At 43.3% G+C, this 23,446-nt stretch overlaps 1 protein-coding gene across 2 annotated transcripts; it reads right to left on the minus strand.

Annotated features, from left to right (window-relative positions):
* Nucleotides 1–254: 254 nt before the first annotated feature.
* ADPRM (ADP-ribose/CDP-alcohol diphosphatase, manganese dependent) lies at nt 255–23,421 on the minus strand. 2 transcript variants are annotated; one of them, XR_008528952.1, is made up of 6 exons: nt 23,334–23,421; nt 15,236–15,302; nt 7,243–7,860; nt 6,295–6,411; nt 2,135–3,316; nt 255–2,033 (listed from the first exon to the last, which is right to left on the minus strand). XR_008528952.1 is itself a non-coding variant. In XM_054571238.1 (5 exons), the coding sequence occupies exons 3-5, from the start codon at nt 7,841–7,843 to the stop codon at nt 3,006–3,008; spliced, it is 1,029 nt and encodes a 342-aa protein (XP_054427213.1). In that variant the 5' UTR covers nt 7,844–7,860; nt 15,236–15,302; nt 23,334–23,421; the 3' UTR covers nt 255–3,005. The 2 variants fall into 2 exon arrangements, 1 of the variants encoding a protein (XP_054427213.1); XM_054571238.1 differs by having other exon boundaries at nt 255–3,316.
* Nucleotides 23,422–23,446: the final 25 nt, after the last annotated feature.

The raw sequence follows: 23,446 nt of genomic DNA on the forward strand, positions 1-23,446 counted from the left end.
AGGACTCCAGATGAACTGGCAAGCATATCTTAAAAAGAAAGTTATATAAAATAAAAAAAAACTGGAAACCAAAAGGACAACAGGGAGTATTAATTACATTGTAAATGAAAAATAAGACCAAAATCTACACACATTTTTTAAAACTGCAAATTTTTTTCAACTGATTTTATATCTAAATACAGATCAAGTGCTTCCAATGAAGTTAGTGCCCAAATGGAAAAGATCTAAGTATAAAATATACACTAGATTTTAAAGACATCGTATTAAAAATGTAAAATTTTTTGATTACATGTTGAAATATTTTAGATATACTGGGGTAAATAAATTATTAAAATTCATTTTATCTGCTTGTTTACTTTTTAAACACAACTGCTAAAATATTTAACCCCCCCCCTCCGGGGGCACGCGTTGTATTTCTGCGCATCAGCGCTGCCGAGTGCAGATGGGGGGCCGCGCTTGCGCACAGGCTGCCCTCCAGCTTGGCGGCCAAGGCCCTGCTTCGCGAGACCTGGGAACTGTTTCACCAAAAAGCGTGAGCACCAGTCGTATGTCAGGAGAGCGGGAGTGCGCCTGGTAGTCCGTCTCTATTAAGTGTTCTATTATAAATGTTTGTTAAAGGTATGCGTGTGTTCTGTTTGGTTTATGCAATGGCCACCGGTCAGAAATTCTTGATTTAAAATTTGGATAACATAAAATGAAAAAAAAATCTTGTTGATATGAAAGCAATTGAAGTGAAATTTGAGAGTCAATAAAGTATTTCAATGTTCCAGTATACACTTAGGTCGTATAGTATTTATGACTTTTATACCTTCTAGTATAACTATGAAGGTCATATATGAAGAAATGGACTTACTCGCAAATGCTACCTATATGGGACCCGCCCGTCCTCCGAGTAATGCTTGATTCTGTGCTTAAGAGATGGTAATGCTCCAATTTGAAAAAAAGAAGTACCACACTTTCATCATACCTACATCGCCCGTAACACACTGAATTCTGGAAATATATAGTTCCTTTTAAATCTCCATAGGTATGTAAAAGGAGAGTACTGCCTTTAATTGCTTTTAAACTCTACTTTTCAGATGAATTTAAGTATTATTAGTAAGTTTAGTATGTCTATTATCAAAGCCTGTCTCTCACCCCCAGTCTTTTCCTGCCATTGTCACCGTTCCACACCAGCCTCCCGTTCCCTGCGGCCTGGACTGAGACGCAACCCTGATCGCACAGCGCCCCACGCAGGCGCCCGCGGGTCCTCGCACTGGAGGACGAGATACATCCCAACTCTGGGCTGGTCATTCGAGGCTGCTCCCCACACAGCCGAAGCTTAACCTCTCCCTGCTTGCTCTTCTGGAGACCTCACAGCAGTACGTGCCGCTCCTAGATGTGGCATATCCTTCCCGGCCTCCGCCTGCGCTGTTCTGTCTACTTGAAATGCCCCTCCACACCCATTTAAACCATTTTTGTTTCAAGTCATCCCTTCAAACAAAATTAAACTTCTGCCCCACATTCCCACAGTCCTGTCTTCACACACGTACATCCAGGGATCTGTCTGTTCACAAAGTCGGCGAAGCAGGGAGTACAGTACAGCCATCGCTGAGGTAAGCCGAACGGCAGCCCTCGAGATATCCAGGCCCTCATCCCCACGGTGTATGACTGTTACCTTTTATAGCAAAATGGGCTTTGCAGACGTGATCAAGTCGAGGCTCTGAAGATGAGATGGTCCTGGATTATCTGGTGGGCCCTCAATGTAATCACAATTGTGAGACAGAGAGAGAGGAAGAGAGACACAGAGACTTGACTAGATAGAAGAGTAAAAGGCAATGTGACAACAAAGCAGAAAGAGATCTGACAGCGTGACCTTGCTGGCTGTGACAATGGAGGGAGGGAGCCATAGGCCAAGGAATGCAAGAGACGCAGCTCCAGAAGCTGGAAAAGGCAAGGAAACGGATCCGCCCCCAGGCCCCCGAGGGAGCACAGCCCTATCACCATCTTGGTCTCAGCCCAGTGACAGTAATTTCAGCCTTCTGACTCCACAACTGTAAGAGAACAAATGTGTGTTACTTAAGCCACCCAGTTTGTGGGAATTTGCCACAGCAGCCACAGAAAGCGCCCGTGCCTGTACCCCCACCACGCACACCTGTGTCGACTGGCACTGGTTTCTCTCTTGCTGGTTTTAAGCCCTGAATCAGACTTCCTCTCCACTTCAACAGGCCCCCTTGGCCGCCCAGTGCGTGTTTCTGCAAGTAAGCCTTAGCAGCTACGACAGCGGAGTTAACGTGTCCCGCTTATCTGTGAAGGGAGTCAAAGGTACATTCACTTGGCTGCTGTCCTCACGCAGCACTGGCCGGTGGCCCAGACAGGCCACGGCAGCAGGCACAGAGCTGCACTGGCACTTGCTTCTGCTTTGGTTGGAGTCACGAGAGTCACATACCTTCCCTAAAGGCCCTTTTTATAGCCTCACACGGGAGGGCACACATTCACCCGTGTGAATGGGAGCACCATTCAGTCACCTGTGAAGCAACTTGATAGCTTTGGTCTACAATATAGGAACGCAAGTCTGTAAAAGTACAACATGATGGATATTCTGAGCAAAAATATGTCCAAGGCTCATTTGCATAGCAGGGTTAAAAAAAAAGCTTTACCTGAGCTTACTTTCTTTTTTTATGAATTTTAAGTTTCATAGCTACTACATGAGCATATTTTCCTTGTACAAAGGAAAAAAATTTTTTTAAAAACTCAGGTAAGGCTACAATACAGTCTGTTTCGAGGACTCTCACCACCCTCCCCGCCCCGCCCCCCGGTCTCCTCCCTGGGTCACATTCATTCACCTTCTTTCCGATTTTCAGCGCTAGATATATGATCCAGAAATGACATTTCAGAACGCCTTGTGAGCTGACACACGCTGAAGCCAGCAGAGTAACAAGGACACTGAGGATTTAGGGGTGGGGTAGGGGAACAAAAACACAAACCAAAGCCATCCTTTTTCTATAAAGATAAAACAAATCAGACTAAAAATGGAAAAGGTTTTTCCTCTTATAATTCATGACCCTATCTGTGACGCGGCCACTCCCTCTCAGCACCATCCTGTCAGGATAGACATAAACGGTGCCGAACGCCTGGCTGTCTGGAGCGGTCTCGATGACGCCTTCCACGTTGACGTGGTGCACACCACACGGGTCCTCGGAGTAGCCACCATCGTGAGTGTGACCGGCGAAGAAACACACCACACACTCATGAGACCAAATGACTGCAAGGGCGTCCCTGAAATTCCAGGCCAGGCACACGGCGTCAGAGGCATTTGGGTAAATAGGAAGGTGGCCTGTTTGTCAAAGAGAAGAAGAGTTAGGAGCCAATTAGGATACACCCCTTCCACCAAAATAAACGGCTAAAAGCTAATACTCAGAAAAACATGTGTACTACTACCTCGTTACAGACTGAGACCAGCAAGAGTTCACACACGTGAAGAACCAGATCCTCTACAGCCATGTCTCCAGCGTGTGAAGGGTGAGACAGTCCACACGCAAGGGCAGAGAGGCCCCAGGCGAGAGAGAGCCCCGAGAGTCTCAAGATGTTCAAACATCAAGGGAGACCACGGGCGCCCTGCACGGCGCCGTCTGCAAAGGCAGCCAGAGGCAAGCCAACGCCGTGCGCGAGCCCAGGCCCGCCGACCTCCTTAGGTATACCCATGGTGTATGCACACACGGCAGACTCCTCAGGGAAAAAACACTTTAGGGACGGGCCAGTGGCTCAGATGTCATTTTTATAAATGGTCAATGTTTTATAAAAAAGTGATTAATGCCACTTTAAACACCTCCAGGAGAGCAAGGTAGCCACAGCCACTTTACGGATGAGGAGGCTGAGCTAACGTGAGAAACACTCACACTGGGCCCCACAGGTCATATGTGGAAGTGGAGCCAGAAGACTTTCAAATTCCTGATGCCAAGACACGTATGAGGCCACGTCATGGATCAGGCCACATGTGCACTCTGAAGTACGGGTACAACAGCTCCCTGGGCTTTGCTTCCTCTCATTAAATTACTTTTCTCTCTGTTACTGTTTATTTTTATTCTAAATATTTTTATGCTGCTTAGTATCTATTAGTTTGTATTACAAGTAAAAAAAAGAAAGGCGCTAACAGTACTTGCACTGTTACTTGCACGCACGCACACACTGAAGCAACGCAAGCTGCGACGAGGGCTAAGGGCGCAAAGGGGCTGTGCGGCCTCCCGGGTCTAGATACCAGAGGGGATCGTCTGCCAAGTCCTGGCTGCTCCCTTCTCACCGAGTCCAGGACAGAACCGGTCCTCTGAGCTTCCCCGCAACCTCAGGGTCTACTAACTAAGCCTCACTCTCCTCGGCCGGTTCCTCGTTTCCCCTGTATTAGAAGGGCCTGCATGCTTGGTTCTTGGGCTTCACTTCTCTGTCTACACGTGAAGACTTGGTGATCTTAGTCATGTACGTACATAGTTTCAAACATCATCTGCAGTCTTTCGATTTCGACATTTGTACACCCCGCCCAAACTTCTATTCTGAATTTCAGATTCATTATCTCCAGACTGCTTGCTCAACATCTCCACTGATAGGTAACAGGCACCTGAAACTTAGTATTTTCAAACTTGAACTCCTAACCCTCCACGCAAAACCTCCTCCTGCCGCAGGGCTCCAGAGCTCCACTAAGAGCAATTCTGTCCTTCCAACCTCATGGCCAAAACTTGAGAATTGGGCAAAATAATATCGGAGTAGCCAAAAGGACAGTGAAAAAGCAAAAGAAAAGAAAGTTTCTATTAGTCATTTTAAACTTTGCTAAAGAAAGTCGGAGACACTCAGTTGTTAAAGGTTGTTCATCCAGTTTCTAAGGTTACAGACGACAGAAGAAATTTAAGAGATGGATACTGCTGATAAGTGCACTGACAGAAAACACGAGAAGACTATAGGACAGAGCGGGAAAGGGGCTGGGAATCAAAACACACTCTCTAGTCTCAGTTCTGTCAGTAGCTGTGTGATTTTAGTTTAACCTCTTTTGGTTCAGTTTCCTTATCTTTAGAATTAAAAGGTTTGACTATATGATCTCAAGGTCCCTTTTAGCTCCAGTACTCTCTAAAGTAACAAGTCCAAGCTAGCAGTGAAAAACTTAAAAGCAGAGACAGTCAGGAGGTATCTCAGTTTCTGAGACCACTCATTGCAAAACCAAAATACTGTCACATCATGCAAATAACCCCCAAGGGTACCTTACAAGTTCCAAGCCTTGAGTGCCATTTGATACACTGATGGTAGTAGAAACACCTCTAACTCCGTCTACATGTTTTTATGACATCAGTGGAAGATAGTAAGTAAAAAACTACATATATAGATAGACACCTAATTTTTTATCAACTATTTGGACAGCTTGTCATTTTCAAAGTTTTCATGTTCACAATTTCATTTGATGCAATACTGCGAAAAGCAGAGTTTGTAGGCTGGACATTTGTCCAGAGTCACACAGATCACAGACGTAAGAGCCAGAATGGCATTCTGTCCTTGTCCAGTATCCTCATCTGTTATGCCACATCAATTAGATCCCTCAAACCACCTCAGGATCTAATCCTGTGTCCACTGAACTACTCCAGGATCTAATCCTGAGGTTCTAAAGGCATCTAGTCTCAGCCCCCAAACCAAGTGCACCAGCCACAGTGCAAATTCCAGTTCAAGTCTTTGTGTATACGTGAACGTGCACACACTCACATCTGGGTGGATTCTAAGCACTTGGATTCCTACAATCTCTGATGGCAGTACGTCTGTAAACATGATTCTGAATGAAAATAATAATGACATCCGGGCTCCCTGCCAGTAGGGTCTCTAACACTCATGGCCATTGGACCGGCTTTGCTTTCATCCTGGCGGCAGGGGCCTCTGGCTGGTGGCCACTGCACTCACAGGTAGGTCTCCGAAGGTTGGGATTTGGGCCGGGGCCTGAACTGAATTTTTCATTTAAATTTCACTATGTAAATGGATCCCATTTGGGGAAATTCTACTATGAAACCTAAAAGGCCAACTCACAGGCTCTAGTATATGGCAAGATATGTTTGCTATTTTACAATTCAATTCTTCCCTGACTCGACCTTAAATGTTAATCTCATACTCAGATTGTTTTTCTCAATAAAATATCAGACTTTTTTCAATAAAAAAATATTTAAACTAAGCATTCATTTTATAGAAAGAAGATAGCGCAGTATAATAAATGTTATTAGTACATTTTAAAAATCTAACTTTTCTCATTCTGTAGAATGCTAGTAGTTAACAAATCATTTAAGTACTTACTCACGATCACCACCTTTTCCTGGTTTCTGTCAGAGAATGTAAGGACTTCATTCAACCAGTTCAGTTGTTCTTGGCTGAATCCTCCATTAAACTGGACAAACTGAGGCTCGGAAAGCCCTAAAATGAATTCTGTAAGTTAGATCCATCAAATATCATTTTCTTCTCATTAGGACATTCAAACTTGGCTAATATGGGTACACTGCTCTTTAGGAACATTTGGCAGCAATTGAGTTAAAATAGGAAACCACCACGATTTACAGTGATATACAAATAAATCACACTGTATCTTATTCCTAGTCTTGACATTCTGCTTACTTCATTAGCTTCCTATCACACTGAAAATAAAATAGACTCTTTAGTGTCCACTGAACTACTCCAGAGCCCTCCTGCTGACTCTTTCCCGCGTTCGGCAATGCCGAAGTCCTCCTATGCTCAGTGCCTCTGCATTCGTTTCTCCCTGTCGCAGGTGTTCTTCCCAAGGTCGACTCCCTCCTAGTCATTTAGGTTTCGGCTTAAGTGTTTTGCTCCTTGGAGAAGCTCTCTCTGATCACCCGAGCTAAAACAGTCCCCCTTTATTTTCTTGGTAGCATATATCATTGTGGAAATAATCTTGTTACTCTGTCATTAATTACCAGTCCTGCCTGCTTCCTTTTCTTGTTTCCTCCACTCTATGCCTTAAAAAAGCAGCTCTGTCAATACTGCTTACAGTTCTAAGCAGCTAAGCTCTAGGAAAAGCGCTCAGCCCCAAGCAGGCATTCAGGTATCTGTTAAAGAAATCTTGAACCAACTGCAACCAATCCATGTGCCATGAGGCCTGTGAGAAATCCTGACCCTGAACGACAGTGACAATATACTTTTACCTTAATCATCCATCTTCCTGCTGAATAAAAGGTAGCTGGAGAAGTTAAAGACAATGTATTAGATTCTCAGCTCAAAGGAATAATTCACCTTGAGGACTATTCAATTCCAAATTTGGATTGTGCTCCTTCAGCATCTTCAGACACTGCTGGTATTTTGGAGAAGACTGATCCACGCCCAAGACACTCAAGTCATAAGCATCGAGTAAAATGAACCGGAATTTAGGGAATGGCACAAAATGGTAAGCGTAGTAACTCCCTGTAGGCACAGTCTCAGGATGATGTACAATGTGATCTTCTAGAAACTTTGTGTTCAGTTTAGAGTTTGTTAAATACTCTCTGCTGAAGTTATAGAATTCATGATTTCCCCATGTATGATGAACTGGGACTTTAAGCATTTGAAACACATTCATAACAAGTTCTAGTGACTTCTCTGACGCTTTATACTGCGCATTATAGCCATCAATGATATCTCCGAGCTGAAGTACACAACAGGGCGGGCTGCTTTCTTTATTCCAGTGTTTGATAGCATCCTGTAAGTGAATGATACTATGTCTGTAGTATCTTCTTCTGTTTCCTTGGTAATTATAGCCGTCTTCTAGGTTAGCATATTGAATATCTGCTATGACTCCAAAGGAGAAAAGCAGCTCTGAGCTCTCACTTACAGTGCCAGGATGGGGCTTCTCATCCATAACCTCCAAGAGGGTTTCTAAATAAAGCAAAAAGGTAACTAAGTTATAAACATCTTAATTTTCCAATGGTAAAATGGATATTAAATGTAATAGTCAATCCACTAGGAAGCTTGTTATAGAGGAAAGTACAAGGGCTTCATAGTCTGATGGTCTTAGGTCCAATTACCAAGTCCTTGAAATGCTTCAGTTTTATCTGTGAAATACACAATAACCTGTACTCTTTAGAAGAGTAATAATTTACAAAAGAACATTATCCTATTAATGAACGGGCATTTTAATTCTAGTAAAGTCAAACTCAAATTTGGAATAATTTGTAATTTTTAAGAAATATACAGTAGTTTTACACACGCGCGCGCGCGCACGCGCGTGCACTTTCTTCCACAAACATCAATAATTTTACCGAAATTTCAGGGGTTTTTTTTGTTTGTTTGTTTTTTAAGTCATACATTACACTCACTCATTGTACTTTATACATTAGATTCCCCACTGTGGGTCATTCTGTGTCTAGCTAGATCCTTTCTTTGTTGGTGGGTAGGCCACCTGAAATAAATTTCTCACATATTATATCTGGAATAACAGGGTAAAGATATGAGAATAATTTTAAACAAAAACATCTGGCACAGAAACTATGATATTGATGTAATTATTCCCATTTCTGAGATTTCCTGGTTTTTCAATAGTTGGATATTAATCTGAACGAGCTTTTCAAAACCTGAGTATCAACTCCTCTTCTTTACACCTAAAGCTGACCTGTGCAGTCCCAGCTGTCAGAGAGCCCTGCCACAGGTGGGGGCGACACCTCCGCAGCTGGCAGAGGCCAGGCTTCTGGGGGACTCACTGGAGGAGGGGCTTCCCCTCTGTAACTGTGGACCCTAAGGGCACGCTTTCCACCTGATCCCCCCAATCAGGAGCTTCAGCTACTTTCCTTTCTTCCTTCATCTGGTTGGGTATAATTATCCCTAACACAGGTAAAACAGCACCAGAAAAAGCGATGGAGATCCTAAACATGGCTTGGTGTTCTTACTCTGGGTTTTTGTTTGGTGGTTTGCTCCTTTCCCCCTGCAGTCCCTGCTTGGAAACCCCACTAGATAGCAAGTCAGTCTATATACAGGAGGGGTGGTATGCTGGGGTCGTCTGATTGGGCCGGTAAAGAACTCAGATACCATTACAGTAAGTACAAAACTCACCTAAGTTAGCTGAAAATCTCCAGTTCCATGAGATTTCAAGTATTTGCAATTCCAAGTACAGATTAACAGAAGAATCAAACCAGAAGATAATTTAGCAAGGGTATCAGTCGAACATTATATTACCAAAGCTTAAAAGAAAACTTTCTGGGAGTTCTTTTATCCCCTGTCAAATGAGCTTTCATTTTTGTCTTTGAACTCAGAGCCTTTAGGGTGTAATGTGTACTGAGGAACTCCTCCGAGAGCGCATTCAATCCCAGTTAGTTTCATCTTCTCTCCAGCGGAGAGTGGTTCTTCTGCCGGCCCGGCACCCGTTCCCTGCTCTGCTGGTGGCAGCACCCCAGTGTCTCTTCAGGTATCTGTCTACTTCCCCGCCTTCACGCCATGTGACCTGAGAGGCAGGGACACAGGACCCAGGCTTGGCCTCTACAAACCTGGTTTCCGGTCTGGCCAGTTACGGGTAGGCACGCAGCCTAAGCTGGGCCACAGTCAGCCCTGGGACTTTTGCTGGAACTACTAGCAAAATCATCAGAACTACCTCTGCGAAGCGGATAACTAAGACTAGAACTGCTGGGGAAATTAACTGAGGAGAAACCTGACTGATGAAAACAAGTAGAGTCCTGAGAATTTGCTTTTGAAAAGAAAGGAAAACACCAAGTTTTTGCTCTGAAAGTTTTGCCTGGGCCATTTATAATATGCTAAGTTATCTAAGTTTTAGTTAAGAGGTATTACACTGAACTTCTGAAAGCTTTGAAACTGAGAATCTGGAACTGAATTATAGTCCCAGTTTTTCCTAGAGCAAAATAATCCTCATCAGTTGCTGGCAGAGTCAACTGAGTTATAATACACAGTAATCTACTCTGTAAATCATAAAGCACTATATATTAATATTATTTTTTTATTACAATCTGAAAAAATATCTGCCTGGTGAACCTCAAAATACATGACGCTTTTAAAAAAATGTTATTTATTTACTTTCAGAGACAGGGGAAGGGAGGAGGAAAAAGAGGAAGAAAAACATGGATGTGAGAAACACTGTTTGGTTGCCTCTTGCACACTCCCAACCAGGAACCTGGCCTGCAACCCAGGCATGTGCCCTGACTGGGGATCAAACCAGCAACCTTTCGGTTCACTAGCTGGTGCTCAATTCAACGAGCCACACCAGCCAGGGCAAAATATATGAAACTTTTCATGGAACAGAATAATGCAGAAAGCTTTTCAAGTTTTTCTCAAAAATTCCTATAAGTCGTCACGGTGCAGAATAAGCAGCCATCAGTTTGTGAAAATCACCGGAGGCATCAATGTTTTTTTTAAGAATAAGAGGAAATATTTAGGGATGCTTAATTGCTGAAACCTTGCTCCAAGATGATACTAATAAAACTTCCGTGAATAACTAGGACAGGCCAGAGGCTGAAGTTCCTTAAGCATGTACGATGACCTCTGAGGACAGCCCTACATTGAAAAGAGTATTTCCTTCCCACTACTGTCAAAGAAATCAGCAGGGGTGACGAATCCAGAAATGAGGAAGGACAGACGTTGGTAAGGGGAACTACTGCAAGAGAGATGCTCTAGGAGGCTGGAGGAGGGGAAAGGCAGGGGGGAGGGGCCCTGGAACTTACCTGAGCTGCATACTGCAGGGCAGCCAAGTGCAGGGGGAAATTTTTGTGGTGAGGTACATGGGGCGGGTGTCTCAACTCAAGATGAAGCAAAAAAGCTACAGTGCTGAGGTTTTCTGAAAATTAAGCCTAATTGTCCTACTCAAAATAGCCTAAAGCAAGCATAAAATTTGATTAGCCTTGTCGGATGATATTATGTATCCTATCTCTTTCAAAAAAGTATCTAAATTGAAAGAAAATTAAAAACCTCATTTGGGAATCTTGGTGGTTTGATAGTAGTAATAAAAGTGACAGGTTTACACTAATGTTTTAGGTATCTTTTAACACTGAAAGTTTCACAGGTCCATGAAATTGGGCTCAGAGGTGTTACCAGCAACTCATATGATGTATAGTTATAAAATGCCTGCTTAGAGTCACAAACCGTTTTAGAAGCTAATGTTTTATTTAACATTACAAATCTGATATGAAGAGGTTGAATAAAAATGCTCTGGAAAACAAATAAAGGTAAAGCTATTAAAAGAATCACTCCAGAACAAAATTTAACAGACCAGCTAAAAACACCACTGAATTCAATTTTAATTTATATGATGTGTGTTTGATGAATTAACCTACAACTGAAAATGATGAACAATAGTTTTATATGCTGACTGCCTGGATAAGCAAGGTGCTTTACTTGGCTTTCTGTCAATTTGAGGAAAAATTTCTCCCTGGGTAAATACAGAAACATGAAGGTAAAAAACATCCTACTACCCACAGGCAACTCCAGACAGAAAATTTAGTTCGATTAAAAACCATCTGAAGTGCTGAGCAAAAATTTACTTTGAGCAGAAATTCCAGAGAATTCTAGTTCAACTCCGGAATCAAGACACAGGTGACACCAGACTACAACTGGTGTCTTTTGGAGAGACAGTGTCCAAGAGGAGCACGCTTAGCTAGTTACGCCAGCTCACAGGAAACGCCTCACTTCGGTCCCGCAATCACAAATGCCGACTTCTCCCGTTTCCTATCTTGGAAACTCTGGTGGAACACTGTGGGGCTCTCCAGGAGCCTGGGTGTTTGGCAGGGAACCCCGTTCGCTGCCTGGACGGGGGGGCCCTGGGCACGGATTTGGAGGCTCCCTCGCAGATGCCATGTGATTTCACTGGGGACTCTGCTTCTCTGATTCCTGGCACTCCCCATCGCCTTCACTCTTGAGTGACTTGCGCACATTCTGCTTTGGAACTGCAGCCCCCGGTTAACTAAGGTGCCTTCTTGTTTTTGGGACATTACAAAGCTCTGTCTGGCAGAATGGGGTGGGGAGGCACCTCCATTCCGGGAAAACAGTCCTTTCAGGCGAATGCTGGCTGACTGGTCGGCCTTGGCTTACAAACTTAAGAAAATGGTTTTTCATTGTAATACTGCTTAGCTTATGTATAACCTGGACTCAGAAGAGCGCTGGCTGCTGAATGGGTATTTAAACTACTGTACTATACTGCAATTAGGAGTTGTTTTGTCAAAGATCATGGAAACGGGAAAATAGTCCAGAGGAGAGGGAATCGCCTGTGGCAGAGAGCGGCAGCTCAGGACAGAGGGATGGGAATGGCAGGGTGGCTGCGGCGAGCATGGCCCCGCTTCCCACGGCCCCTCCAGCCCTGGGGGTTCTCCTCCTCACTCGGCCGAGGGAGCCAAAGCAGTGAGCCCGCACTGGCCTCTCCGTGCTGAACCCATCAGGGAACCAAATTCAGCAGAGGACAAGCCCCTACTGGGGCAGGGCAATCACACTGCAAAGGAAACGGGCGCTGGAAACATGAGAGCCCAAGTGAAGGAAAATGAAGCCAGAGCCTGAGACGCTGGGTAAAGCTGATGGTGGGAGGACACACTGTAGACTTTCATGACTGATACTGGAGTGACATATTCCGTGATCAACAGACCGCTAACTAAACTGTAAAACTGGGATTTCTGGACACCCTGGAAGCCAATTTTTCTTGAAGCCATTAGAATGTGCTGTGGGATATATGGTTTTCCTCTCCCTGGAAGGGATTTGTTGTCGAAACTCCATGTTCAAATCACTTTCTCTCCAAAAGAACAGTTGCACCTACAGGTCCCTTCAGAGCACACTCGGCAGTTCCTTATGAAACCATGGGAAGGAGGAAAGCAACCCTGGACAGAAGAAATTGCGAATCAGGTAAACCCCATTGTGTGGGCGGCTGGAAGGCCGAGGAAGGCTAAGAGATCCTCCCCTGTGAAAGCTGACCTCAAACCAGCAGCAGGGAGCAGGGACTCTCAGTAAGAGGCAGTGTCTCTTGCGAAAGGAGGCCCTAGAAGGAATATGCCCAATAATTCAGAAGTTTCAGGAATATGGACTCATTTGGTACTGCTGCTCCCTGTAAAACACAAGATTTAAGGGCCACAAAGGATGTTGTATGTAGCAGTACACCCGGGGACAGCCTCTGGTTTTCAGTATTGGACTTAAAACATGCTTTCTTTTGCATTCTGGTTGACCAACACTCTCAACTGTTGTTTGCTTTTGAATGGCAGGACCTGGAATATCAGGTCAAGACTCAGTACTGCTTGACAGTCTTATCACACGGGTTCAAGAACTCCCCCATGATTTTTGGGGAGATCCTGAGCCAGGACTTAAAAGGTCCAAAACTAGAAGGAGGAACTGTTATAATACGTACATGCATCATCTAACTAATATGACAGCTACCTTGAACCATCTGGCATCTTGCAGCTATAAATTATCAGCACAGAAGGCCCAGAGTTGCCAACAAGCAATGAGGTCTCTTAGGTTCCTGCTTAAACCTGGCAGAAGTCTTATCGGGCTTGTCAAACAAACTAGATCACACTGTCCAGGGGTGGCCAGCCTGCGTGAGAGCTGGCTACCTGCAAGCTTCTACAGGAAACTGACGAGTTTTCCTTGGGAAGGTAGAGCAGATGAATCACATCTTGAGGAAAATTAGAGCCAAACTGTGTCCAGAAATTCATCTCCATTGGAATCAAGTATTACATATCGCCCTGCACAGAATAAGGCTCTTTGAAATGGAATTCAATTGAGTCCTTATGAAGCTGTGTACGGGCATCCATCTTAGGCTATGATTGGATGAAAAGATGTGTATATAGATCAAGAAGTGAAGGTACAGAACTATGTACCACATTTAAGTCAGACTCAGCTGTGATTCATGACGTTCGCTGTATTAGAGAGCTCTTCCCCACAGGTTTGCTACATTCCTTTGAGCCTGGAGATAGGTGTTACTCGACTTGGAAGATAGGTCTCAGAAAGCCAACTGGAACCTAAGTCGAACAAACTTTCACTTCATGTCTTGTAGGCATTTGTACTCCCCTGGGAACCTATGACAGCTCTAAAGGACAAGGAGACATTTTCTTTAAAACACTAACGTAGCCCCACCTGGAAAATGCACAACTGTTGTCAGCTGCACTGAAAACTGTTTTAGATGGATTGCAACACCACCACTAATGTACCGTCTGCCTTTAGTCATCAAACAGCCTGCAGAATGGTTTCTAATATATGGAAAGACTGTTTATTCAACAGCAAAATTATTTTTAAATGATCTTACCTGCTTTTATGTTGTTTTAGTTTGTATTTAATTAAACTGATCTTATTGAAATAAGATGAATAAAAACTAACGGCAGGGGGAAAATGATAGGGGAACTCAGGGTTAAAGATTTTAGCCTTAGCTATAGTTGGTAGGCGTAAGTGACTCATGCCCGTGGAAGTGGTTACTGCAGGAACTGGAATGCAGAGCTGGAATGTATGTGACTCCAGGAAGTTGACTAGGAATTCAACCTTTGTGCCCCAAGAAGTCTGCAAGCCATTGAGAGAGCACTTGAACCACTGTGTTCCAGGGAGGAAACGCAGATAAAGAGTTGTTGATCATACACACTGAAGACAGCAGCTGAGCAGGTGGAAGCTGAGTCACTTGCTCCTGGCCCCAACCTGGATTTTCAGCTGAACTTCCAAACAACCTGAAGAATCAACTGGATCTCAGCTGATATGAAGTTTTTCAGCCAAGAAGTACAGAGGATCCTTCGTGCCATCTGGTAAAGGGATTTTTATAAGTGGTAGAGGAAACACCCTGTGTGTGGCTCCTGTCACGGCGGAGAGACCAGACAGAAATCGCAGCTTTGGAGGTCCCTCGCCCCTCGGAGCCAGGGGCCTCCGTCCCACATGGGGATCTCCAACCTAATCAGGGATACTTAGGGGGATCCGCTGAATCTGTGAGATTCAGGCTGCACTCACAATGAGCAGAGCTTCTACTGCTGAGGCAGCCACCTGGAGAGCTCAGAACAGAGACTCAGACTGCTACAGGGACCAGGCTGCCATTGCAGGTCCGTCAAAGGCACCTACCGGCTGCAGCCAGCCATGACTGTGAGGGACATGTACATCTCACTCCTTGGGAGGGGGTTTATGCGCAGGGGGCCAACCAGTGACGCAGTGCTGCAGTGTGGGCGCTACATACAGACTTTTTCAAAGGAACTGAAATGTGGCTGGCAAGGACCCTGTGCACAGTTGCTCTACAAACAGAGTCCACACTGGAATCAGAGCAACAGAGCTCCCCCTCTTTGAACTGTGGGGCCATAAAAATACTCACAGCAATAGAGAGGGAAGGGGAAGCTGTGGGGTCTCTGGTGGCGGGATACAGTGAGGTTCCAGGACACCTGTGAAAATGAGAGATTGCAAATTCAGCGTGAAGTGCAACTGTGGTTGGGGCACCCGACACAGAAGAGTTCACTATATGAGATCAGACTAAGGGAGAAACCACACAAAAACAAAAGGGCTTCCGAGGGTGGCAGACAGCAGTGGCATAAAGGTGACCTCTGGCTGCAGGAGAGGCTCAGGGGGAGGCCACAACAGAGAACTAGTTGAGTGGTATGAGAAAAAAACCCAGCTTTCCCACTCTCAAGGCTGTGGGTGGTGCCCTGACCCCCTCCCCGCACCGCTGCGAGCAACCCCTGCTGCTGAGGCTGCGGAGAGGTACCTAGCAAAATGGGAAAGTAGTTTTTTGGCCCATTCTAAACTTTTCTCAGCTGTGCCAAGACTCACTGGATCTTCAGGTCCTTTCCCACTGAGACCGGTTGGGCAGAGAGATCAGAAATTTGTGTAACCAGGGATTTTTGAGATCTGCCTAGCTCGGCTTGCAAGCAAACCGGGGGCTGGATGGAGCAGAGAGTTCAGGACTGTGTCTCCTACAAAGGCTGTAGGCTGTGAGTTAGAAAGGTTAAAGCTGAGTTCCTGGGATACTTTGCAGCAGGCAAACCTACTCACAGCCTGCAATCCCCTGGGAAGGGAAGGGAATGCCCATTCCCCTCCTGCAGGGTTGCAGGCATGACCTCCAAAGGGGGAACCGCAGATCAGGTCTGCTAGGTCCAAGATGCCCCCACTGGGTGCATTTCCAAAGGAGGAAGAAAGAAAAACTTTGAACAGGGACTTTAAACTGTGAGACTTTTAGGGGATATCACCTGGGAACTGGACAGAGAGCTTTGCTGAGGTCTTAGAATGAGAGAGTTGAGCCCCGACCTGAGGTCTGGTCTTGCCCGAACCCCAACAGGAGGCTCCCTTGATCTACCCGTGAAGTCCAGAGCTGCTGAACTCACTCCTGCAAAGGGAAAAGTTGAATGTACCCATCCCGAATCAGCAGTGAGTGGCCCCCGAGGAAGCAAGTGCCGGAGGCTCTGGCAAAGACTGGAGGGGTTGGCTCTAAGTAGGGGCCACTCTCCCCTCACTGAGGACCTTACAGACTGCAGGGCCAACAAAGTGGAAGTCTGCTAGTCCTGGTATCTACTTACAGACCCTCATCAGAAGGCTCTGGAGAAAAACCAGGCAACCTCAGTGAAGGGCAGAGTGGCTGAAAGAGGCCGACCTCAGGGAGTCTCAGCTCCTTTCCAGGGCTGCCATCAGCTCCAAGCAGGAAGAAGCTGACTCTTTTATACAGACTGGCCCCTCACATGCACAAGCAGGTCCAGTGAACACAGAAAGGAGCAGCGAACAGCCTGGCAGCTGCAGAGAGATAGCCTAGGGCCAGATTCACCCATTGTCTAAAAGCTACCTTTTCCTGAATCCCACCCAACTGGACCAAGAACCAACAAAACCAGTGGTGGCCTTCCGCCCACACCAAAGCCTGAACCAACTAGTCACACATTCAGTACACCCCAAGGGGGACTGCTGCAGGCTCCAGACCCTGCTGGGAACAACGCCTCATCAAGGGGCAGCAACCACACAACATTCCACACACGGTCTATGGTTTCTCCTACGGTCTCCCCAACTGAAGGGATAACTCTACCCACAAAAGAGGCACCAGCATTTAAGATGCAACTACAACAAGGGTGTCAAAGAACTCAAAAGAAACACTCCTGGACCACAGAGTTCAGGTGTTCCTAAGGATTGGGCAACTAACCCCAGCAAGACACCTATATCATAAAACAAGCAAAGTAGGTTCAGAAGACATAGCACACCTACCAAACACAGAAATCAAATGGGGTAACAATGAAAAATGCCCCAAACAAAACAACAGAAATCCCTGCAAAAAGAGTTAAAAGATACAGATGAAATGGAAGCAACACAAATACCAGGTGCAGAGTTTAAAATAATGGTTATAATGATACTCAAAGACCTTATGGGAAAACTAGATGATCTCAGTGAGAACTTAAGTAGATAGTAAACATTAGGATATAGAAACCCTAAATAAGAACCAGTCAGAAATGAAGATTACAGTATCTGAAATGAAGAATTTGCTTGAAGGAATCAATACTAAGTCAGTTGAAGCAGAGGATCGAATCAGTGAATTAGAAGACAAGATGACAGTATCCACTCAAAGAGAAAATGAAAAAGAAATGAGGAAAGCCTCAGGGACCTTTGGGACAACATCAAGTGTAACAACAGCCGCATCACAGGAGTGCCCGAAGGAAATGAGTGTGAGAGAGGGATAGAGGACCTGTTTGGAAATGTAATGGCAGAAAACTTTTCCAACCTGGTAAAGGGAAAGGGCACACAAATCCAGGCAGCACAGAGTGTACTGATAAAGATGAACTCAAAGAGACCTACACCAAAGCACATCATAATTAAAATGGCAAAGCTTGAAGGCAAAGAGAGAGTTTAAAGGTAGCCTGGGAGACAGTCAGTTACATACAAGGGCTACCCCATTAGAATCTAAGCAGATTTCTCAACAGAAACATTACAGGCCAGAAGAGAATGGCAGGAAATATTCAGAGTAATGAAAACTACGAACATGCAGTCTAGACTGCTCTACCCAGAAAGGTTATCATTTAAAAACTGAAGGCCAAATAAAGAGTTTCCCAGACAAAGTAAGTTTAAAGGAGTTCATTACCACCAAACCAGCATTGCAAGCAATGTTAAAGGACATTCTGTAATAAGAAATTGAAAAACATACATACAATATTAAAAATGGCAATAAGTACTTATCTATAACCTTAAATATAAATAGATTAAATGCTCTACTCAAAAGACACAGAGTAGCCAAATGGATAAGAAAGCACAACCCATACATATGCTATCTATGAAAGACCCACCTCAGAGCAAACAATCTCCACAGGCTGAGAGTAAAGGGATGGAAGAAAATATTCCACACAAATAGAAACAAAAAAAAAGAAGTGGGTGTAGCAATCCCTATATCTGAAAAAACAGTCTTCAATACAAAGGCCATAAAAAAAGATAAAGAAGGTCGCTTCATAATTCTTAAGTGTTCAATCCAACAAGAGGACGTAACCCTTTTAAACATATATGCACCCGATACAGGAGCATCTAAATATCTTTTAAAAATCTTGGTGGACCTTAAGGAAGATAGAGACAACAATACTGTCATAATAGGGGATTTTAACATCCCACCATCAACAACGGACAGATCTTCCAGACAAACTATCACAATATAGCAGCATTAAATGACACAGTAGATCATATGGATTTAATTGATATTGACAGAACATTTCACCCCAAAGTAGTATATACCTTTCTTCTCAAATGCACATAGATCATTCTCAAAGACAGACTACATGTTAGGCCACAAAACAAGCCTAAACAAACCCAAGAAAATTGAAAAGATATCAAACATTTTCTCCAATAACAATGGCATGAACACCAATAAAAAGATTCAAAGACATTCAAATACTTGAAGACTTAATAGCATGTTATTAAATAATGAAGAGGTAACCCATAAGGTCAAGGAGGAGATCGAAAAACTGGAAACAAATAAAAATAAATACAAAACAACCCCAATTCTATGGGACATAGTAAAAGCAGTCCTGAGAGGGAAATTCATAGCCCTTCAGGCTTACCTCAAGAAACAAGAAAAATCTCAAATAAACAATCTAAACCTGTACCCAAAAGAACTAGAAAAGCAAAAACAAAGTCCAGGGCAAGTTGAAGGAGGGAAACAATCAAGACTAAAATGGAAATCAATGACACAGAGACTAAAAAAACAAATATAGGAGATTAATGAAACCAGGAGCTGGTTCTTCAAAAAGATAAACGAGATTGACAAACCTTTAGCCAGACTCTTCAAAAAAAATAGAGGGCCCACATAAATAAAATCAGAAATGAAAGAGGTAAAATAATAACTGATATCACAGAAACACAAGGTATTATAAGAAATTACTATGAACAACCAAATACCAAGGAATCAGTAATAAAGCAAAAGAGATTCAAACTGTATCATTAATACATAAATTAATAGCTATTGAACTTATATCCTGCAAAGATTCTTTCTTAAGTGTCTGTGACTTTTACAAAACTGATCATATACCAAGACCCAAATCAAACTCTAGTGAATTCCAAATAGTAGGAAGTATACAAGTCACTGTCTCTGACCAAGTCAACCTGGGCAAAATGGACAAATTTCTGGAAACATACAATCTCCCAAAACGGAATCAGGAAGAAGCAGAAAACCTGATTAGACTGGTAACAATGAATGAAACTGAGGCAATAATCAAAAACTCCCAACACGTAAGAGCCCTGGACCAGGCTTCGCAAGCGAATTTTGCCAATCACCCAAAGAACTGTGACCAATTCTTCTCAAACTATTCCAAAAAATTCAAGAGGAGGAAAGACTTCCAAGTTCTTTCTATGAAGCCAGTATTATCCTAGTTCCAAAACACAACAAAGAAAGAAAATTATAGGCCAATTTCCCTGATGAACATAGATGCTAAAATCCTAAACAAAATATTAGCAAACCAGATTAAGCAATATATCAAGATCATACACCACGATTAAGTGGGAGTTATCCCAGGAATGCAAGGTTGGTACAATATTTGCAAATCAATAAATGTGATTCATCACATAAACAAAATGAAAGATAAAAATCACATGATCATGTCAATACAAGTAGAAAAAGGATTTGATAAAATCCAGCACCCATTCATGATGAAAACTCTTAGCAGAGTGGGTATAGAGATCATACTTCAACATAATAAAGACCATATATGAAAAACCTACTGCTAACATCATTCTCAGTGGCCAAATCTAAGAGGGTTCCCACTAATGTCAGGAACAAGACAGGGATGTCCGCTTTCATCACTCTTATTCAACATAGTACTAGAAGTTCTAGCCACAGAAATCAGATAAGAAATAAAAAGCATACAAATTGGAAAGGAAAAAGTAAAGCTGTCATTATTCACAGACAACATGACATTGTACATAGATGGCCCTAGAGACTCCACCAAAAAACTACTAGAATATATAAATTTGACAAAGTAGCAGGATACACAATTAATACCCAGAAATTAATGACATTTTTATACACCAATAACAAGGTACCAGAAAAAGAAACTAAGAAAACAATTCCATTTACTATTGTAACAAAAAAAAAAAAAAAAAAAAGGTACCTAGGAATATATTTAACCACAGTGGTAAAAGATATGTACTCTGAAAACTATAGGCCCTGCTGAAGAAAGAAATCAAGGAAGATACAAGTAAGTGGAAGCATATACCATGTTCGAGGATGGAAGAATTAACATCATTTAAATGGCTACTCTACCAAAAGCAATCTACACATTCAACGCAATTCCTATTAAAATACCAATGGTATACTTCACAGAACTAGAACAAATACTCCAAAAATATATATGGAACCAAAAAAGACCCTGAATAGCCATAACAGTCTTACAAAAGAAGAACAAAGCTGAAGATATCACGAATCCTGATATCAAACTATACTATACGGCTACCGTAATAAAAACAGTACTGGCACAACAGACATATAGATCAATGGAACAGAACAGAGAGCCCAGGAATAAATCCATGTCTGTGTGAGCAACTGATATTTGACAAGGCAGCAAGAGCATACAAAGGCAGTCTCGTCAATAAATGGTGTTGGAAAAATTGGACTGGTACATGCAAAAAAAATGAAACTAGACCACCAACTTACACCATACACAAAAATAAACTCCAAATGGATGAAAGATTTAAATGTAAGTTATGAAATCATAAAAATGCTAGAAGAAAATATACGGAATAAAATCTCAGATATTCAATGTAGAAATATTTTTGCCACTCTACCTCCTAAAGCACTGGAAACAAAGCAGAAAATAAACAAATGAGGCTATTTCAAATTAAAAAGCTTCTGTACAGCAAAAGAAACCATCAGCAAGATGAATAGGGACCTCATTCTATGGGAGAACATTTTTGCCAATGATACATCTGACAAGGGTTTAATCTCCAAAATATAAAAACAATTAATACAATTCAATGCCAGGAAGACAAACAACCCTATTAAGAAATGGGCAAAAGACCTAAATAGACACTTCTCCAAAAAAAACATAGAGTAGCTCTAGATATATGAAAAAATGTTCAACATCATTAATCATCAGAGAAATGCAAATTAAAACCTCAGTGAGATATCACCTTACATCTGCCAGACTGGCTACCATCAATAAACCAACAAGCAAGTGTTGCTGCAGTGGCGTAGAAAAGGCAACCCCAGTGCACTGTTGGTGGAATGCAGATTGGTGCAGCCACTCTGTAAAACAATATGGGGATACCTCAAAAAATTAAAAATGGAACTCCCTTTTGATTCAGCAATTCCACTTCTGGGAATTTACCCCAAGGATTCCAAAACACCAACACAAAAAATACATGCATCCCTACGGTTATAGCACCACTATACAAAAGCTAAGATTTGGAAACAGCCTATCAGAAGATGAGTGAACAAAAAAGCTGTGGTACATTTACACAGTGGAATACTATGCAATAATAAAAAAGAAGCAACTTTTATATTTTGCAACAGCATGTAGAGACCTGGCGAAAATTATGCTAAGTGAATTGTGCCAGTCAATGAAAGAAAAATAACACATGATCTCCCTTATATGTGAAATCTAACGAACACAATAAACCAAGGAACAAAATAGTAACAGAAGCTTAGAGTCATAAAACAGACTGACAGCTGTCAGTAAGGAGGGGCGGGTGGGGGTGGGATGAAAGTTGGTGAAGGGATTAACCAAAGAACATTTACGCACAACCCATGGACAAGGACAACAATATGGGGGATCGACTTGAGATTTCAAAGTGGAGAGGATGGGGCTGGGTGGAGGCAGGGAAAGGGAGAAAAAGTGGTAACAACCGTATTGGCATAAACAATAAAAAAAATTTTTAAAGCAATCGATGGAATTATTTTAAAAAAGAATTATTGATCACCAGATAAAGAATTACCAGGAAAATCACAGCAATTCTTAACCCATTAACCTTTTTTTCCAAACCCCTTACCTACTCTTCCTTCTCCTTATAAAAAGGCTGGCTTAGGATGAAACGTTAAGACAGTTTTTGAGGGTACGCAACCCGCTGTCTTCTGAGATCACTGGCATCTGAATAAAATACCCATAAAGACTCAATCCTTGTCTCTGCTTATTGGTCCTGGTAGTGACAGACAGCATGAACACGGACTTTTCTTTTTTCAGTGGGATATAAAGTTATGGAAGAGAATTAGAAGGGATTCTTTTTCCTTTTTCTGAATTTTGCAAATCCATCATGAAAGTAGGGAGGGGTTAAGATCGCAGATGAGGAGACAAACAAAGGCAGACAAATAAATGCAAGTGAAACTTTCAGAAAGAATGAAAAATAAACTTTCATATGCCCTTAGTCTATTAATATGGCGCTATAATTCCCAAACAACAAAGACGAAAAACTCATCAACAAACTTTAAGCAACAAAACTGAAGAGGCAGGAGAGTCAACGAGAGCACTTTAAGAAACTGGGACCCAGGGAGATGAAGTTAAGAGATGGGATAGGACACAGTACATACTACTTCGCACTGTGTTATTTACAGTTAGGTTACAGTATAACCTGTAACTGAACGCGCCAGGCACTTCAGTCATATTTGACTCGCCCTTGCCACCCTAAACACTCAAATTATCCTTATTAGCAATAAAAAGTCAAATTATTTCAAGTGCAATGGGCCGGCTTGGAGGTGCAAGGCGGTCAACAGCCTAGCAGTTCCAACTGGCCGGCCTCCACCCACGGCAGGAGGGCGCCGAGAGTGGGGGCGGGGGCGGCCAAGTCTAGAGGGTCTGCCGACAGTGTTTCCTTTTTTCTGAGGCTGGGGGTGCTCAGCCAAGCGAGGAGCCCCCAGCGCTCAGGACCGCCCGGCCTAGGCCCCACCGCGCAGCCCGGACCCCTAGTAATCCCCTCGTCCGGGCCGTGCTGCCCAGCCCGGGCCGACCCGCCCCCAATCGCGAGGAACCGCTTACCGCGCGCCAGCGCCTACGAGGAAGGGCTGCCAGACTACCAACCAGGCGACGGCGTCACCATCGAGCCTAACAGAGAGAGCGGCTCTTCTGACTTCCGGAGGACGCGAAAGGGC

This window comes from Pteronotus mesoamericanus, unplaced genomic scaffold (assembly GCF_021234165.1).
Source record: "Pteronotus mesoamericanus isolate MK-2021 breed Mesoamerican mustached bat unplaced genomic scaffold, CSHL_Meso_final contig_22, whole genome shotgun sequence".
Lineage (NCBI taxonomy): Eukaryota > Metazoa > Chordata > Mammalia > Chiroptera > Mormoopidae > Pteronotus > Pteronotus mesoamericanus.

What these genes read in the sequence shown, in the direction of transcription:
- ADPRM (XM_054571238.1), bottom strand. Translation starts at nt 7,843, where the DNA reads ATGGATGAGAAGCCCCATCCTGGCACTGTAAGTGAGAGCTCAGAGCTG. An exon ending in GGAATTGAATAGTCCTCAAG is followed by an intron (nt 6,412 to 7,242) that starts GTGAATTATTCC and finishes AATTCATTTTAG; the next exon opens with GGCTTTCCGAGCCTCAGTTT. An exon ending in GGAAAAGGTGGTGATCGTGA is followed by an intron (nt 3,317 to 6,294) that starts GTAAGTACTTAA and finishes TTTGACAAACAG; the next exon opens with GCCACCTTCCTATTTACCCA.